This window comes from Mytilus californianus, unplaced genomic scaffold, assembly GCF_021869535.1.
Source record: "Mytilus californianus isolate M0D057914Y unplaced genomic scaffold, xbMytCali1.0.p SCAF_2, whole genome shotgun sequence".
In the NCBI taxonomy this organism is placed as follows: domain Eukaryota; kingdom Metazoa; phylum Mollusca; class Bivalvia; order Mytilida; family Mytilidae; genus Mytilus; species Mytilus californianus.
In genome coordinates this window covers 128,244,352-128,263,316 of record NW_026262668.1, presented here as the reverse complement: position 1 = coordinate 128,263,316, position 18,965 = coordinate 128,244,352, and the positions used below count along the sequence as shown (strand labels likewise).

The 18,965-nt window shown below is 31.0% G+C and overlaps 1 protein-coding gene across 1 annotated transcript in view; it reads left to right on the top strand.

Moving 5' to 3' along the window:
• LOC127727809 (calcitonin gene-related peptide type 1 receptor-like) overlaps nt 1–14,440 on the top strand; it is a 39,204-nt gene extending 24,764 nt beyond the window's left edge. The window contains exons 3-6 of the mRNA XM_052234926.1: nt 11,548–11,645; nt 12,085–12,176; nt 12,782–12,932; nt 14,282–14,440. Of these exons, the coding sequence (XP_052090886.1) occupies nt 11,548–11,645; nt 12,085–12,176; nt 12,782–12,932; nt 14,282–14,440 (500 nt within the window). The remainder of the gene's footprint in view (nt 1–11,547; nt 11,646–12,084; nt 12,177–12,781; nt 12,933–14,281) is intronic.
• Nucleotides 14,441–18,965: the final 4,525 nt, after the last annotated feature.

Here is an 18,965-nt window from a genome sequence, read left to right as displayed (position 1 = left end):
GTGACATTTTTGCCCCCCTTTTTGCAATATTTTATGGTAAATAAATGCAGAATGTTGCCATGGATACACAAAAAAGGAATTATTTTTCACCATTTTAACTTTTAAAAATCAAATCTATGGAAGATACTGATAACATACATATGCACATGTATAACACAAACAGTTAGGTTAATGTATTAGAAAGCCAGGAATAGAAGATGATAAAACATTTTGTGGTTCAATTTTAATGTTTTTTTCTAACTGTGGAGTGCTACCTTATGGCACATCAGAAAGCACAGAAATGCACTTTTTAAGATAAATTTAACCACAAATCTTTAGTCTGTTAGGTTCTTAATGTAGTTCTGAAGGGAAAAAAGTTGCTAGGATTGCAATACATGTTAATTTTATTGTTTACTGTCCTTAGCAACCAAATATACACATTTTGACACTAAGACATGTTTCTGTCTTAAATTTGTACTCCATTAGCTTCGCCCTTGTAACCAAAGATTGCGCTTTATATGATAGCCTCAGAATATATCGCTTTATATCTTTTAATGCGAATAAGTCAAATAAACATTTTTAGCAGGATTTTATATAATAATTTGGCATGAATGAAATTTAATGATGCCAGTACTGTTAGATATTTATACCCTGCTTGAGAGTTTCTAAAACAAGGTTTGGCATGCTATTTACAGCAAAATTGACCTATAAATGCTTTCAAATACCTAAAAATTGTACAATTTTTCTTCTCTAAAGGTTATTTTATGATTTTAAACAGAAAAAAGGGAAAAGTTTTAGAAATTTACCCCAAAAATGTGACAGGCTTGAGGTTTTACACTTTGATCAGGCATTTTTTTTTTAAATGACTTTTTGTCCCCTTTAACATCAAATGCTAACCTTCATAAAATCTTTATTACTGAACCAATTTTAAAAACTATGGTACCATTTTAATCGTTACAGCTAGTAGAACACAGGAAATGAATTTGAATTTGAGGCAGGGAAAAAAAATTTGATATTAAGGTAGCACTCCACAGTTAGGTGTGTAGTTTCGCATTTTGGCCCCTGTGGATTTTTCAAATATGATAGCTAGTGTAGAATAAAATTCATTTTTGGATAGCTGAAGATTAAAATAGCCTTCATAGTGGGTTTATAGGAACATCAAGATTATGTAATGTATGTAATATGGGCTGTTTTCTGTATGACAGTCCGTATTTTCATATCCATACCAAATATTGGTACGGCAATTATTGTAATGTTTTTTTCCGACTTTTTGTCGCACGAACTTTGCAATTAAATTTTATGAAAAAAGGAGGCGAAAGACACCCATTTTTTATTTGATCATTTGGTAGATTTATATCAACAGTTTCTGAAAAGGTATCACTGAAAGGCATTGAAATTCTAGTTTGAACCAAATTTTGGGGGAATATGTGACATTTTTGCCCCCCTTTTTGCAATATTTTATGGTAAATAAATGCAGAATGTTGCCATGGATACACAAAAAAGGAATTATTTTTCACCATTTTAACTTTTAAAAATCAAATCTATGGAAGATACTGATAACATACATATGCACATGTATAACACAAACAGTTAGGTTAATGTATTAGAAAGCCAGGAATAGAAGATGATAAAACATTTTGTGGTTCAATTTTAATGTTTTTTTCTAACTGTGGAGTGCTACCTTATGGCACATCAGAAAGCACAGAAATGCACTTTTTAAGATAAATTTAACCACAAATCTTTAGTCTGTTAGGTTCTTAATGTAGTTCTGAAGGGAAAAAAGTTGCTAGGATTGCAATACATGTTAATTTTATTGTTTACTGTCCTTAGCAACCAAATATACACATTTTGACACTAAGACATGTTTCTGTCTTAAATTTGTACTCCATTAGCTTCGCCCTTGTAACCAAAGATTGCGCTTTATATGATAGCCTCAGAATATATCGCTTTATATTTTTTAATGCGAATAAGTCAAATAAACATTTTTAGCAGGATTTTATATAATAATTTGGCATGAATGAAATTTAATGATGCCAGTACTGTTAGATATTTATACCCTGCTTGAGAGTTTCTAAAACAAGGTTTGGCATGCTATTTACAGCAAAATTGACCTATAAATGCTTTCAAATACCTAAAAATTGTACAATTTTTCTTCTCTAAAGGTTATTTTATGATTTTAAACAGAAAAAAGGGAAAAGTTTTAGAAATTTACCCCAAAAATGTGACAGGCTTGAGGTTTTACACTTTGATCAGGCATTTTTTTTTTAAATGACTTTTTGTCCCCTTTAACATCAAATGCTAACCTTCATAAAATCTTTATTACTGAACCAATTTTAAAAACTATGGTACCATTTTAATCGTTACAGCTAGTAGAACACAGGAAATGAATTTGAATTTGAGGCAGGGAAAAAAAATTTGATATTAAGGTAGCACTCCACAGTTAGGTGTGTAGTTTCGCATTTTGGCCCCTGTGGATTTTTCAAATATGATAGCTAGTGTAGAATAAAATTCATTTTTGGATAGCTGAAGATTAAAATAGCCTTCATAGTGGGTTTATAGGAACATCAAGATTATGTAATGTATGTAATATGGGCTGTTTTCTGTATGACAGTCCGTATTTTCATATCCATACCAAATATTGGTACGGCAATTATTGTAATGTTTTTTTCCGACTTTTTGTCGCACGAACTTTGCAATTAAATTTTATGAAAAAAGGAGGCGAAAGACACCCATTTTTTATTTGATCATTTGGTAGATTTATATCAACAGTTTCTGAAAAGGTATCACTGAAAGGCATTGAAATTCTAGTTTGAACCAAATTTTGGGGGAATATGTGACATTTTTGCCCCCCTTTTTGCAATATTTTATGGTAAATAAATGTAGAATGTTGCCATGGATACACAAAAAAGGAATTATTTTTCACCATTTTAACTTTTAAAAATCAAATCTATGGAAGATACTGATAACATACATATGCACATGTATAACACAAACAGTTAGGTTAATGTATTAGAAAGCCAGGAATAGAAGATGATAAAACATTTTGTGGTTCAATTTTAATGTTTTTTTTTAACTGTGGAGTGCTACCTTATGGCACATCAGAAAGCACAGAAATGCACTTTTTAAGATAAATTTAACCACAAATCTTTAGTCTGTTAGGTTCTTAATGTAGTTCTGAAGGGAAAAAAGTTGCTAGGATTGCAATACATGTTAATTTTATTGTTTACTGTCCTTAGCAACCAAATATACACATTTTGACACTAAGACATGTTTCTGTCTTAAATTTGTACTCCATTAGCTTCGCCCTTGTAACCAAAGATTGCGCTTTATATGATAGCCTCAGAATATATCGCTTTATATTTTTTAATGCGAATAAGTCAAATAAACATTTTTAGCAGGATTTTATATAATAATTTGGCATGAATGAAATTTAATGATGCCAGTACTGTTAGATATTTATACCCTGCTTGAGAGTTTCTAAAACAAGGTTTGGCATGCTATTTACAGCAAAATTGACCTATAAATGCTTTCAAATACCTAAAAATTGTACAATTTTTCTTCTCTAAAGGTTATTTTATGATTTTAAACAGAAAAAAGGGAAAAGTTTTAGAAATTTACCCCAAAAATGTGACAGGCTTGAGGTTTTACACTTTGATCAGGCATTTTTTTTTTAAATGACTTTTTGTCCCCTTTAACATCAAATGCTAACCTTCATAAAATCTTTATTACTGAACCAATTTTAAAAACTATGGTACCATTTTAATCGTTACAGCTAGTAGAACACAGGAAATGAATTTGAATTTGAGGCAGGGAAAAAAAATTTGATATTAAGGTAGCACTCCACAGTTAGGTGTGTAGTTTCGCATTTTGGCCCCTGTGGATTTTTCAAATATGATAGCTAGTGTAGAATAAAATTCATTTTTGGATAGCTGAAGATTAAAATAGCCTTCATAGTGGGTTTATAGGAACATCAAGATTATGTAATGTATGTAATATGGGCTGTTTTCTGTATGACAGTCCGTATTTTCATATCCATACCAAATATTGGTACGGCAATTATTGTAATGTTTTTTTCCGACTTTTTGTCGCACGAACTTTGCAATTAAATTTTTTATTTGATCATTTGGTAGATTTATATCAACAGTTTCTGAAAAGGTATCACTGAAAGGCATTGAAATTCTAGTTTGAACCAAATTTTGGGGGAATATGTGACATTTTTGCCCCCCTTTTTGCAATATTTTATGGTAAATAAATGCAGAATGTTGCCATGGATACACAAAAAAGGAATTATTTTTCACCATTTTAACTTTTAAAAATCAAATCTATGGAAGATACTGATAACATACATATGCACATGTATAACACAAACAGTTAGGTTAATGTATTAGAAAGCCAGGAATAGAAGATGATAAAACATTTTGTGGTTCAATTTTAATGTTTTTTTCTAACTGTGGAGTGCTACCTTATGGCACATCAGAAAGCACAGAAATGCACTTTTTAAGATAAATTTAACCACAAATCTTTAGTCTGTTAGGTTCTTAATGTAGTTCTGAAGGGAAAAAAGTTGCTAGGATTGCAATACATGTTAATTTTATTGTTTACTGTCCTTAGCAACCAAATATACACATTTTGACACTAAGACATGTTTCTGTCTTAAATTTGTACTCCATTAGCTTCGCCCTTGTAACCAAAGATTGCGCTTTATATGATAGCCTCAGAATATATCGCTTTATATTTTTTAATGCGAATAAGTCAAATAAACATTTTTAGCAGGATTTTATATAATAATTTGGCATGAATGAAATTTAATGATGCCAGTACTGTTAGATATTTATACCCTGCTTGAGAGTTTCTAAAACAAGGTTTGGCATGCTATTTACAGCAAAATTGACCTATAAATGCTTTCAAATACCTAAAAATTGTACAATTTTTCTTCTCTAAAGGTTATTTTATGATTTTAAACAGAAAAAAGGGAAAAGTTTTAGAAATTTACCCCAAAAATGTGACAGGCTTGAGGTTTTACACTTTGATCAGGCATTTTTTTTTTAAATGACTTTTTGTCCCCTTTAACATCAAATGCTAACCTTCATAAAATCTTTATTACTGAACCAATTTTAAAAACTATGGTACCATTTTAATCGTTACAGCTAGTAGAACACAGGAAATGAATTTGAATTTGAGGCAGGGAAAAAAAATTTGATATTAAGGTAGCACTCCACAGTTAGGTGTGTAGTTTCGCATTTTGGCCCCTGTGGATTTTTCAAATATGATAGCTAGTGTAGAATAAAATTCATTTTTGGATAGCTGAAGATTAAAATAGCCTTCATAGTGGGTTTATAGGAACATCAAGATTATGTAATGTATGTAATATGGGCTGTTTTCTGTATGACAGTCCGTATTTTCATATCCATACCAAATATTGGTACGGCAATTATTGTAATGTTTTTTTCCGACTTTTTGTCGCACGAACTTTGCAATTAAATTTTATGAAAAAAGGAGGCGAAAGACACCCATTTTTTATTTGATCATTTGGTAGATTTATATCAACAGTTTCTGAAAAGGTATCACTGAAAGGCATTGAAATTCTAGTTTGAACCAAATTTTGGGGGAATATGTGACATTTTTGCCCCCCTTTTTGCAATATTTTATGGTAAATAAATGCAGAATGTTGCCATGGATACACAAAAAAGGAATTATTTTTCACCATTTTAACTTTTAAAAATCAAATCTATGGAAGATACTGATAACATACATATGCACATGTATAACACAAACAGTTAGGTTAATGTATTAGAAAGCCAGGAATAGAAGATGATAAAACATTTTGTGGTTCAATTTTAATGTTTTTTTCTAACTGTGGAGTGCTACCCAAAGTCGATCCGTCTCAAGTCGATCCGGCCCACGTCGATCCGGCCCAAAGTCGATCCGGCCCCATAATAAAATATGAATAAACTATATTGACTTTGGAGGATTTTTAACAGTATAAATGGATTTTGCAAAAAGTATCGATGATGGATGACAACAGGTAAGTGAAGTATTGGTGTACCAGTCAAAGAATTATTTTAAATCGATACGAAACTGAGTGTGATTGTGTCTGTTTGTATAGCAGCTTCAACATATTAATATGAAGTTATTTTCCATGATAACTTTGAATGTCATGGCGATTTTTATTTTGCTTCAACATATTAATATGAAGTTATTTTCCATGATAACTTTGAATGTCATGGCGATTTTTATTTTATTTAATTCACACACAGAATAGCTACATTTCTCAATTTGAGATGTTTTAAGAACTTAAAACAAAAACAAAGTTTGTATGTATGAGCTTGGGGATCGGCTTGTACCGTTGTGTATGTAACTATTTGTTATTACACAGGATGAAAGACTTGTTAAGATCACAGTCAATTGAAAGAAAATGGTAATTACTGCTGATTAATGTTGATGTCTGTTGATTGTACTAAATTCTGTTATATACGTTTTTATTATATTTATACCCAATAATCTTGAAAACTTGTAATGAAAACATAATCAACCTACTTGTTTTATACTCATCTAAAGAAAATATTTGTTAAAGGCCATTTTTTTTTACCGTACACCTTTTACATTATAATAAAATTCATAAACATTTATGAATTACAACTAATATATGTCTTTATTTTTATTCCTTATAAATATATTTTTTTATTGGGGCCGGATCGACTTTAAATATGGGCCGGATCGACGTTGGGCCGGATCGACGTGGGACGGATCGACTTGGGCCGGATCGACGTGGGGCCGGATCGACATGAAACCCATACAAAACAGAAAATGATGAATACTTTTTGTCAAAGATAATTTGGATCCGGGTTCTGTGTATTCACATCATTTGTACAACTCTCCTTACTGATGCCATTTTTTGGAATTTCTGTGACCTAAATGGTTCGCGAAAATTAATATTTTATTATATATATAGTAAATATCATATGGCTACGAATTTAAAGTATTAACAATACAAATGTGGGTATGTTGATATAAACCAATTTAAATGTGGTTAATTACATATAATTAAAAATGTTGATTCCTAAATCTTATAAATAATTGCTAAATGATTAAAACCAATCATATTGTAGACATATTTCATTCTACATGCATGATATTCAATGTAAATATGGTAAATACACAAATATTGTACCAAAATGTGGTTTTTATAAATAGCAAAGTATTAGTGTATCCTAATTCTTCCAAGGATTTGTATAGTCTTACTTTACAAATCCTTGATTTAAAAGAAGAAAATTTGTGTAATGTCATCTGTTGCAATATATATTAAGTATTACATGTGGACAGGATGTTCCCCAGAAAATTAAGGTATTCCATATAAGTTAAACACACCCCAGTACATGCGACTGTCATATGGACAAAAAGTTAAAAAGTATATTTTAACAAAACGCATTTGACAAACAGGTCTCAAACCCTGATGACTGCCATTGGCGATTGCCAAATAAACGGATCCCAAGATGTAACAAAAAGGATCTTTATTATTAATTCAATACCAAACAGAAAACAATAAACTTGCGATTTTATTTCAATTAGACAGATGTAATAACAAACACAGCTGTTGTATTATGTGTTTTTTTTTAAATTTTTCACCAAATACCAGAAACAAGGGCAAAATTGTTATTTTTCACTATTGAGATAAAACATTTGTAACAAAAGGCTATTTCTTATAAAACTCGACCGTATCACTCTCAAAATTTGCAGTAATGTTTCTCTTACAAATAGGTACTTATTGAAAAAAAATCTCATTTTGCACCATGGACCTCATTTGGACCCAAAATTTCATGTTTGGTCACATATAGTGCCCCTTATTACTTGATTTTTACCATAGTGCTTAATTTATTTCTTTATGCAATGCATGTATAAATTTGATTCATAAATAATATAAATTATGTCTGCAATAAAAGACAATTTTATCATATATTGGTGTATTTATATTATATTTTTTGAATTTTATAAGGATATATATTTTTTTTGATATAAATGTACAGTTGTCTGATATGTTTTAAAGTGTCTCATAAGTCTATTCAAAGGCTGGATATTTGATCTCTGTTTTTATTATGAATTGTTGTATATATATATTGTCTGATCAAATATGTGACACTATAATAAAATAATTTATTTTATTTAAAAAAAAATTTATGCAATGCATGTATAAATTTGATTCATAAATGATATAAATTATGTCTGCAATAAAAGACAATTTTATCATATATTGGTGTATTTATATCATAATTGTTTTGTTATTAGTTGTATGTCAAATTAATCGCTTGAATTGATATTAAATTATTGAGAAACAAATGTTCGATTTATTTATCATTTATCTATAGAAATATAAACTACAAAATGAAAAATACCTGAATGAAAACACAGATAAACTATAAACCTATTAAGTTGGAACAGACTATACAATTGTATGCTCATTAAACCTTTTGTCTTTTTTGTTTTCTTTACTAATAGATAATTGGTATAATTAAATGTGGGCAAACCAGGAGTAAACCGGAAAATTACTGCTTTACCTGTAATCAAGGATTTGTATAGTAAGATCAGCAATGCAACTTATCAGTTGACTGATCACTACAATTTTAAAAGTTTGTCGTTAGATCAAAATGAAAATCTTCATTTTAATTAAAAATTTTAGAACTAAAATGGATTTTCTTCATCAAATTATGAAGTGAAATAATTAAACATAAAACAAATCCGATAATTTCCAAAAGATTAAAAGAAAATTATTATCGACTCCGGGAAAACTGTATTTATAAAGGGTCCTATCAATGATTTCTATAGAAATGGATCTCACACAGACATGCATAATTAAGATCTAAACATTTTTTTTGTTCTATGATTTTTTGAGGAAAAAATCAGGAGGGAATATCAAATTGAAATATTTAGTTTTGAAATAAAATTATGAAATACAACACTCAATTTTGGATAAAAAAAGTTTTTGAATCAAGATGGGAACAAATTCTTTTTCCCAAACGAAAAAAATCAAGGTCCCCCTTTTTAGCCACACACACGCACAAAAAGAATGGTAGGATTCAAAAGAGACACACGGTCACATTTTAAAACTGCCTCAGGTCATCCATTTTAGTAAAGCAAATTTGACCATGTACGAAGTCCTGAAAATGGGAAGGATGTATCAGCTTTCCATAAAATGTCAGCTAGATCTTTTTGACAAAATTGTCAAGCCCATTCTGTTGTATGGGTGCGAAGTATGGGGTTTTAGTAATAATGAGGTATTAGAAAAGATACATTTAAAATTCTGTAAATTACTTTTAAATCTGAAATCCTCAACACCAAATTATATGGTTTACGGGGAACTAGGTCGCCATCCGGTTGACATAGATATAAAAGTTCGAGCAGTATTATTTTGGGCAAATTTGATTTACGGCAAACAAGCAAAGTTTTCCTTTATATTGTATCAACTTTCTCGCCATATGAACGCTCATTATAATATGCAGACTAAATGGATTCTATTTGTCAAAAAAATATTTCAAGATTGTGGTTTTTCATATATATGGGAAACACAAAATTATATAGATAAAGATTGGTTAAAAACTGTTATAAAGCAAAGATTATTAGACCAGTTTCTTCAGAATTGACATTCCCTTATTCAAAATTCGTCAAAAGCTATAAACTACAAAATTTTTAAGAAAAACTTGGAATTTGAGGAATATTTTAATATTTTGGACTTTAAAGATGCCGTTGTTCTTTGTCGATTTAGAACGACTAATAACAAATTGCCGATTGAAACAGGAAGGTGGCAAAACGTATTGAGAGAAAACCGTGTTTGCCATCAATGTAACAATCGACAAATCGGTGACGAATATCACTATATATTTGAATGTACTTTTTTCGATCAAAAACGTACAGAGTATTTATCCTCCTATTTTGTACAACGACATAATACATCTAAATTCTCGGAACTTATGTCGAGTACACGGAAACCAGTCCTGAAGAAACTTTGTTTATTTATAAAAAATGTTAATACTTTTGTTTGTCCTCCTGGCTTGTGACTTCTGTAACCTCTCTCCTTGTTTTGTATATATTGTAAATAGTTATTGTTGTTATCTCTGTACTGATGTAATGCATTGGCTTTATGAGAAATAAAGATGTAAAGACTGGCATTTTTTCGACCGGCAAAAATCTCAAATGCTTTTTGTCAGTAACTTCGACATATATTCCATGTGAAAACAATTTAATTAAACGTTTAATAAAAACTTAATCAAAATTATACTACATGGGGGTCATTCGGGGTACTCCCACTCAGGGGCACCCAAAGGGTATCTTACTATACAAATCCTTGATTCTTCTAAGTTCAGTTTAGCGATAATAAAAATGAGTATATAACAGCAAAAGAAAGTGTTTATTAAAACAGTGCGGAATTCAGGCGAAATTTATACTTTTGAGATAGTGTCAAGACATCTTTAAGACCTTCAAGAATGTGTCGAGATATATTCAGACATTATTAAGAATGTCAAGAATATGTCAAGACTGATCGAAACTAATTTAAGACAATCAAGAATTGGTCGAGACTAATCAAGACTCTTATCAGATGATACAGAAAGGGTCGAGAAATGTTTTTACACTGTTAATACTGTCAAGACACTTATTAAGAAAAATCAAGAACCTTATTAGACAAATTCATACTATGTTAAGAAGTTTTAAAAATAATTCAGACAAAGAAAGAATGTCGAGTAAAAATTCATGCAAATTCAGACAAAAATTGGTCTTTTCAGACTTTTCGACTTTTGCAGTGTCAACACCAATGCAAATGAAGTTCAATATGCTGTTTTTCGATGATTTTTTTTTGCCATGGTAGTGTCAGTTTGTTTTCGAATTATGAGTTTGAATATCCCTTTGGTATCTTTCGCCTTGCTTTTTAATATAGTACACACTGTATAACAGGCTGTTGATGGTCAAAAACAAAATAATGGTGTTACGTCCCTTTGTAAAAACAACACGGTGTTGGGGAAAAATCTGAAAGGTTTCAACAGACGAAGAAATTGATGATGAACGATTGAAATAAATGCAGAAAACACATTAAAAGCTAACAAGTTGTTTTTGTTGGCATTTGTTTTTGTATCGACCAATGGAATTAGGTTCTTAATATTGAAGACTTGATCACTTTGATAGGCCACTAGTCTAAATGCCCGATGTTAAGATAGTCGGTAAGATAAATTCGTTACACAGTGTGCTAGTGACCCAAAACGATATATATGGGGTCAGTTAATTTCATATGGGGTTCGATCTTTGCTCTCACCCCATATTGAATTTACTGACCGCATATATATCGTATAATGTCACTAGCACACTATGTAACTAATAATATTATGGCATGAAAGGTGAATATAAAATACAATTATAACATAGCTAAAGTGATTTTTTTATAACCTAACTTGACTTTTATATATGTTTTCTTCTTCATGTTTTTTTACCATATTCTTGACCATATTCTTGACCATAAACTATGTAAGCAATATTCTAATGCAGATTTAAAACCGAAAATGAAAAAAAAAACGTTGTTGATTTCAGATTATGCTACGAAGAAATGTACAAAGAATGGCACATGGTGGAGGGACCCAGTTTCTAACAGAGAATGGACGGACTATACGCCATGTCTTAATCTCAGGGTATTTCATGTTGACAACATTCGAGTATATCTAAATTAAATGAAATTTGAATCTTATCAAAATGTGAAAACATCAAATAGAAAATTAAAAAAAAAAGAAAATGTTTGCTATTAGTCTTTATCAAGCTGATTATACTTAGTTAGTGTTATTCATATCTATTTTACTATGTCTCTGCTACGTTCATACCATGACTGCATGAACCATTTTTGGTAGTACGGCTGTTGACATTCGAGTGTTAGAAGTCGATTTTTATATCAGCAAATCAAACTTAGTATGTTACCATCGTAAAGTCTATGTATAGTGTTTAAGGGTTGATGTATAGTAGACGTTAAATCCACAGCTCTATAAGTGTACTCACATAGATTGGGGAATTGACAAACATATAACCAGTGTTGCGAAAGGGTAAACGTATATGTCATTTTTTTTTGCTTTATTTCAGATCTACAAGAGTATGGTGTATGTAGGTGTAACCTGTTGTAGCATCAGTTTGATTCTACTCATTCCAGCATCTCTTACATTTCTATGTCTAAGGTTTGTGTCTCTTACGTACAGGAAATATTTTGGAAAACCATGATATAATGTTTGATCTTTAAAACATTTACAATGTTACTATAATGATATTAACTTCGGTCTTAAAGACATAGTTGTTTTAATGTGCATTTTTTTTTGTTATTCCACTGATCCTTGATATTAATATGGGAGCATTGAGAAAAGAACTGGGCGATTTAGAGCTTGCCACATTTTTGGAACTTGTTCATTGTTAAAGACCGGATGTTGACCTCTAGATGGGTGTTAATTAAACATTTTGTGTTTCTAGGTTGTTGTCTTATTGGCATTAATTCCACATCCTTTTATTCCTTTCAAAACAGATTGCGTATATTCTGAAATTGATCTTAGTAGATACAATTATAATATCAAAAGAAAATTACCAATTAATGCTGATTAGATGGTCATTCACATTTATCAATTTCAGTACAGATATTTTGAATGCCGGCAAAAATTAAGAACATGCCCATGTCGTTCATGGTGATACGAAATCATGGAATTATATATCCAGATACAGTTTTAAAATATGTGTATCTATTGGAGGTTAAAAGTTTTACACCTGCTATAATATTATTCTGTTTATATTACAGACAATTGAGAACTCAGAATAGAATCCGTCTTCATCTTTGTTTATTTTTATCTTTCATCGTGACTTGTGTTACAACGTTGATGTGGGACATATTTATATACAATGATCGTCTGGACAATCCGGCATCAAAGACTAGAATGCAACAGAATACAGTAATTTATTATTTTTGAATTAATTATATCAATGTTATACTAGGGTTTTAGTCGAAATTAAGGACAGGTTACAATACAGAAGATGACTGTCTAATTGTTACTTCATGAAGACGTAATTGTCAACGAAAGATAAAAAAAAAAAACATATACTCAATGAACAAAAGATACTTTAAATCATTTAAGTATGTGAAAATCACAAATAGAAATTCATAAGTAGTAAGGACTGTCACGCTTTGTATCATAGATGTACATGGTAAAATAAATTGGTTTTTTTTTTTTATTTTAAAGTGTGAAATTATCATTTCTAAAATAAATAAATAATTCTAACTTTCTTCTTGAAAAAATAAAATAAAATTGCTTCCTTTGTCCCTTTCCCCATGTCATTTTGATATGCGAACACTTAAAAACGGTTTAAAGCTGAGCGATTTAATATTGATATTTTTGGCATTCCAAACACTGTACTCTGAAAATGTTAAACAACTTGCAGCATCATCCGCTGTTTATATGAAAATAAGAAGATGTGGTATGATTGCCAATGAGACAACTCTCCACCAGAGACAACGGACATCATATCATATGTGACATTCCTTTACTACCGCTAGGTCGGTACAGCGGCTGCTGGACTATCAGTCACCGAGGAAACAACCCACACAGTAGCAAATCCTTCGGTATTAGAATATTTAAAATTATTCATACTTCAACTGTGCTATTTGCGAAAAGCTGCACATTTTAACTGTCTCTAAACCTTGTGCAGAAAAATGTTATATTTTGAGACAATGTGTAGTTATTCTGTAAATGTGTATTTCATAGAATTGTACATTACATTAAGCTTTTTTCAAAAGAATCCGTAATTTTGATTGATAGAGAACAATCGCGGGGAATTCCAAAATTATATTTTCCCCCAATAAAATGAATCATTAGTGAATGCACGTGCTTCCCATGGCCACGACAGAACAATACATATGCAAACAAACGAAATGTTAACATAAACCATAATTTCATGGTTGTAGCATACAAATGTAAAGCATTGACCGTGCACAGTTTTTTACGAAAATGAGATTTATTGGTCAACGCTCTTACATTTCAATAACACTTTTAAATGTTATTGTATTAAAGCTATTGGTTTGACAGCGGCAAAGGTGGCACTATATTGTGTTCTATTAAGACCCTTCTGGATTTTAAGCTGTCCACCATTTATATTTTTGGCTACCTTACCTTAGATTATACCTGTTGACGACTAATCCATAATAAGAGCATTATAATCCCACCAAATGTCATCTTGTATGATACCTTGATTCGTCGTCATGTAACTTTTAAAAAATTTTGTTCTTTTTTCTATAATTTTACAGATATTTTGTCGTGTTTTATACACATTTAACCGATATGCTAATTCAAGTAACTATTTCTGGATGTTTTGCGAAGGTTATTACTTACACAGACTGGTGTTACATGCTTTTAAAGTACCAACAAATCTTGCTTGGTATTACATCATTGGCTGGGGTGAGTAACAAATGTTAGATTATACTTTTTTTTAATTTGATGATTTACAAGACCTTAATGAACATATCGTACTGTGTTCCTTTCTTAAAGAATACCCCCTTAATCAACATGTACATGTCCTATACCATCATTTGAAGAATATCCTCTTAATCAACATGTACATGTCCTATACATCATTTAAAGAATATCCCCTTAATCAACATGTACATGTCCTATACATCATTTAAAGAATATCCCCTTAATCAACATGTACATGTCCTATACATCATTTAAAGAATATCCCCTTAATCAACATGTACATGTCCTATACCATCATTTAAAGAATATCCCCTTAATCAACGTGTACATGTCCTATACCATCATTTAAAGAATATCCTCTTAATAAACAAGTACATGTCCTATACATCATTTAAAGAATACCCCCTTAATCAACATGTACATGTCCTATACATCATTTAAAGAATATCCCCTTAATCAACATGTACATGTCCTATACCATCATTTAAAGAATATCCCCTTAATCAACGTGTACATGTCCTATACATCATTTAAAGAATATCCTCTTAATCGACATGTACATGTCCTATACCATCATTTAAAGAATATCCCCTTAATCAACATGTCCATGTCCTATACTATCATTTAAAGAATGTCCCATTAATCAACGTGTACATGTCCTATACATCATTTAAAGAATATCCTCTTAATCAACGTGTACATGTCCTATACCATCATTTAAAGAATATCCCCTTAATCAACATGTACATGTCCTATACCATCATTTAGAGAATATCCTCTTAATCAACGTGTACATGTCCTATACCATCATATAAAGAATATTCTCTTAATCAACTTGTACATGTCCCATACCATCATATAAAGAATATTCTCTTAATCAACTTGTACATGTCCCATACCATCATTTAGAGAATATCCTCTTAATCAACGTGTACATGTCCTATACATCATTTAAAGAATATCCCCTTAATCAACGTGTACATGTCCTATACCATCATATAAAGAATATCCTCTTAATCAACGTGTACATGTCCTATACCATCATATAAAGAATATTCTCTTAATCAACTTGTACATGTCCCATACCATCATTTAGAGAATATCCTCTTAATCAACGTGTACATGTCCTATACATCATTTAAAGAATATCCGATTAATCAACATGTACATGTCCTATACCATCATTTAAAGAATATCCCCTTAATCAACGCGTACATGTCCCATACCATCATTTAAAGAATATCCCCTTAATCAACGCGTACATGTCCCATACCATCATTTAAAGAATATCCCCTTAATCAACGCGTACATGTCCTATACCATCATTTAAAGAATATCTCCTTAATCAACATGTACATGTCCTATACCATCATTTAAAGAATACCCCCTTAATCAACATGTCCATGTCATATACCATCATTTAAAGAATATCCCCTTAATAAACGTGTACATGTCCTATACCATCATTTAAAGAATATCCCCTTAATCAACGTGTACATGTCCTATACCTTCATTTAAAGAATATCCCCTTAATCAACGTGTACAAGTCCTATACCTTCATTTAAAGAATATCCTCTTAATCAACGTGTATCTGTCCTATACCATCATTTAAAGAATATCCCCTTAATCAACGTGTACATGTCCTATACCATCATTTAAAGAATATCCCCTTAATCAACATGTACATGTCCTATACCATCATTTGAAGAATATCCTCTTAATCAACGTGTACATGTCCTATACCATCATTTAAAGAATATCTTCTTAATCAACATGTGCATGTCCTATACCATCATTTAAAGAATATCTTCTTAATCAACATGTACATGTCCTATACATCATTTAAAGAATATCCCCTTAATCAACGTGTATCTGTCCTATACGATAATTTAAAGAATATCCCCAACATGTACATGTCCTATACCATCATTTAAAGAATGTCCTCTTAATCAGCGTGTACATGTCCTATACCATCATTTAAAGAATATCCCCTTAATCAACGTGTACATGTCCTATACCATCATTTAAAGAATATCTTCTTAATCAACATGTGCATGTCCTATACCATCATTTAAAAAATATATTCTTAATCAACGTGTATCTGTCCTATACCATCATTTAAAGAATATCCCCTTAATCAACGTGTACATGTCCTATACCATCATTTTTAGGAATACCCCCTTAATCAACATGTACATGCCCTATACCACCATTTACAGAATATCCCCTTGATCAACGTGTACATGTCCTATACGATAATTTAAAGAATATCCCCTTAATCAACGTGTACATGTCCTATACCATTATTTAAAGAATATCCTCTTAATCAACGTGTACATGTTTCTATACCATCATTTTTAAGAATATCCCCTTAATCAACATGTATATGTCCTATACCATCATTTAAAGAATATCCCCTTAATCAACGTGTACATGTCCTATACCATCATTTAAAGAATATCCCCTTAATCAACGTGTACATGTCCTATACCATCATTTAAAGAATATCCCCTTGATCAACGTGTACATGTCCTATACGATAATTTAAAGAATATCCCCTTAATCAACGTGTACATGTCCTATACCATTATTTAAAGAATATCCCCTTAATCAACGTGTACATGTCCTATACCATCATTTTTAGGAATACCCCCTTAATCAACATGTACATGCCCTATACCACCATTTACAGAATATCCTCTTAATCAACGTGTACATGTTTCTATACCATCATTTTTAAGAATATCCCCTTAATCAACATGTATATGTCCTATACCATCATTTAAAGAATATCCCCTTAATCAACGTGTACATGTCCTATACCATCATTTAAAGAATATCCCCTTAATCAACGTGTACATGTCCTATACCATCATTTAAAGAATATCCCCTTGATCAACGTGTACATGTCCTATACGATAATTTAAAGAATATCCCCTTAATCAACGTGTACATGTCCTATACCATTATTTAAAGAATATCCCCTTAATCAACGTGTACATGTCCTATACATCATTTAAAGAATATCCCCTTTATCAACGTGTACATGTCCCATACCATCATTTAAAGAATATCCCCTTAATCAACGTGTACATGTCCTATACCATCATTTAAAGAATATCCCCTTAATCAACGTGTACATGTCCTATACATCATTTAAAGAATATCCCCTTAATCAACGTGTACATGTCCTATACCATCATTTAAAGAATATCCCCTTAATCAACGTGTACATGTCCTATACCATCATTTAAAGAATATCCCCTTAATCAACGTGTACATGCTTATACGATAATTTAAAGAATATCCCCTTAATCAACGTGTACATGTCCTATACCATCATTTAAAGAATATCCCCTTAATCAACGTGTACATGTCCTATACCATCATTTAAAGAATATCCCCTTGATCAACGTGTACATGTCCTATACGATAATTTAAAGAATATCCCCTTAATCAACGTGTACATGTCCTATACCATTATTTAAAGAATATCCCCTTAATCAACGTGTACATGTCCTATACATCATTTAAAGAATATCCCCTTTATCAACGTGTACATGTCCCATACCATCATTTAAAGAATATCCCCTTAATCAACGTGTACATGTCCTATACCATCATTTAAAGAATATCCCCTTAATCAACGTGTACATGTCCTATACATCATTTAAAGAATATCCCCTTAATCAACGTGTACATGTCCTATACCATCATTTAAAGAATATCCCCTTAATCAACGTGTACATGTCCTATACCATCATTTAAAGAATATCCTCTTAATCAACATGTACATGTCCTATACCATCATTTAAAGAATATCCTCTTAATCAACGTGTACATGTCCTATACCATCATTTAAAGAATATCCCCTTAATCAACGTGTACATGTCCTATACCATCATTTAAAGAATATCCCCTTAATCAACGTGTACATGTCTTATACATCATTTAAAGAATATCCCCTTTATCAACGTGTACATGTCCCATACCATCATTTAAAGAATATTCCCTTAATCAACGTGTACATGTCCTATACCATCATTTAAAGAATATCCCCTTAATCAACGTGTACATGTCCCATACCATCATTTAAAGAATATCCCATTAATCAACACGTACATGTCCTATACCATCATTTAAAGAATATCCTCTTAATCAACATGTACATGTCCTATACCATCATTTAAAGAATATCCTCTTAATCAACGTGTACATGTCCTATACCATCATTTAAAGAATATCCCCTTAATCAACGTGTACATGTCCTATACCATCATTTAAAGAATATCCCCTTAATCAACGTGTACATGTCATTTAAAGAATATCCCCTTAATCAACGTGTACATGTCCTATACCATCATTTAAAGAATATCCTCTTAATCAACGTGTACATGTTTATACCATCATTTAAAGAATATCCTCTTAATCAACGTGTACATGTCCTATACCATCATTTAAAGAATGTCCCCTTAATCAACGTGTACATGTCCTATACCATCATTTAAAGAATAT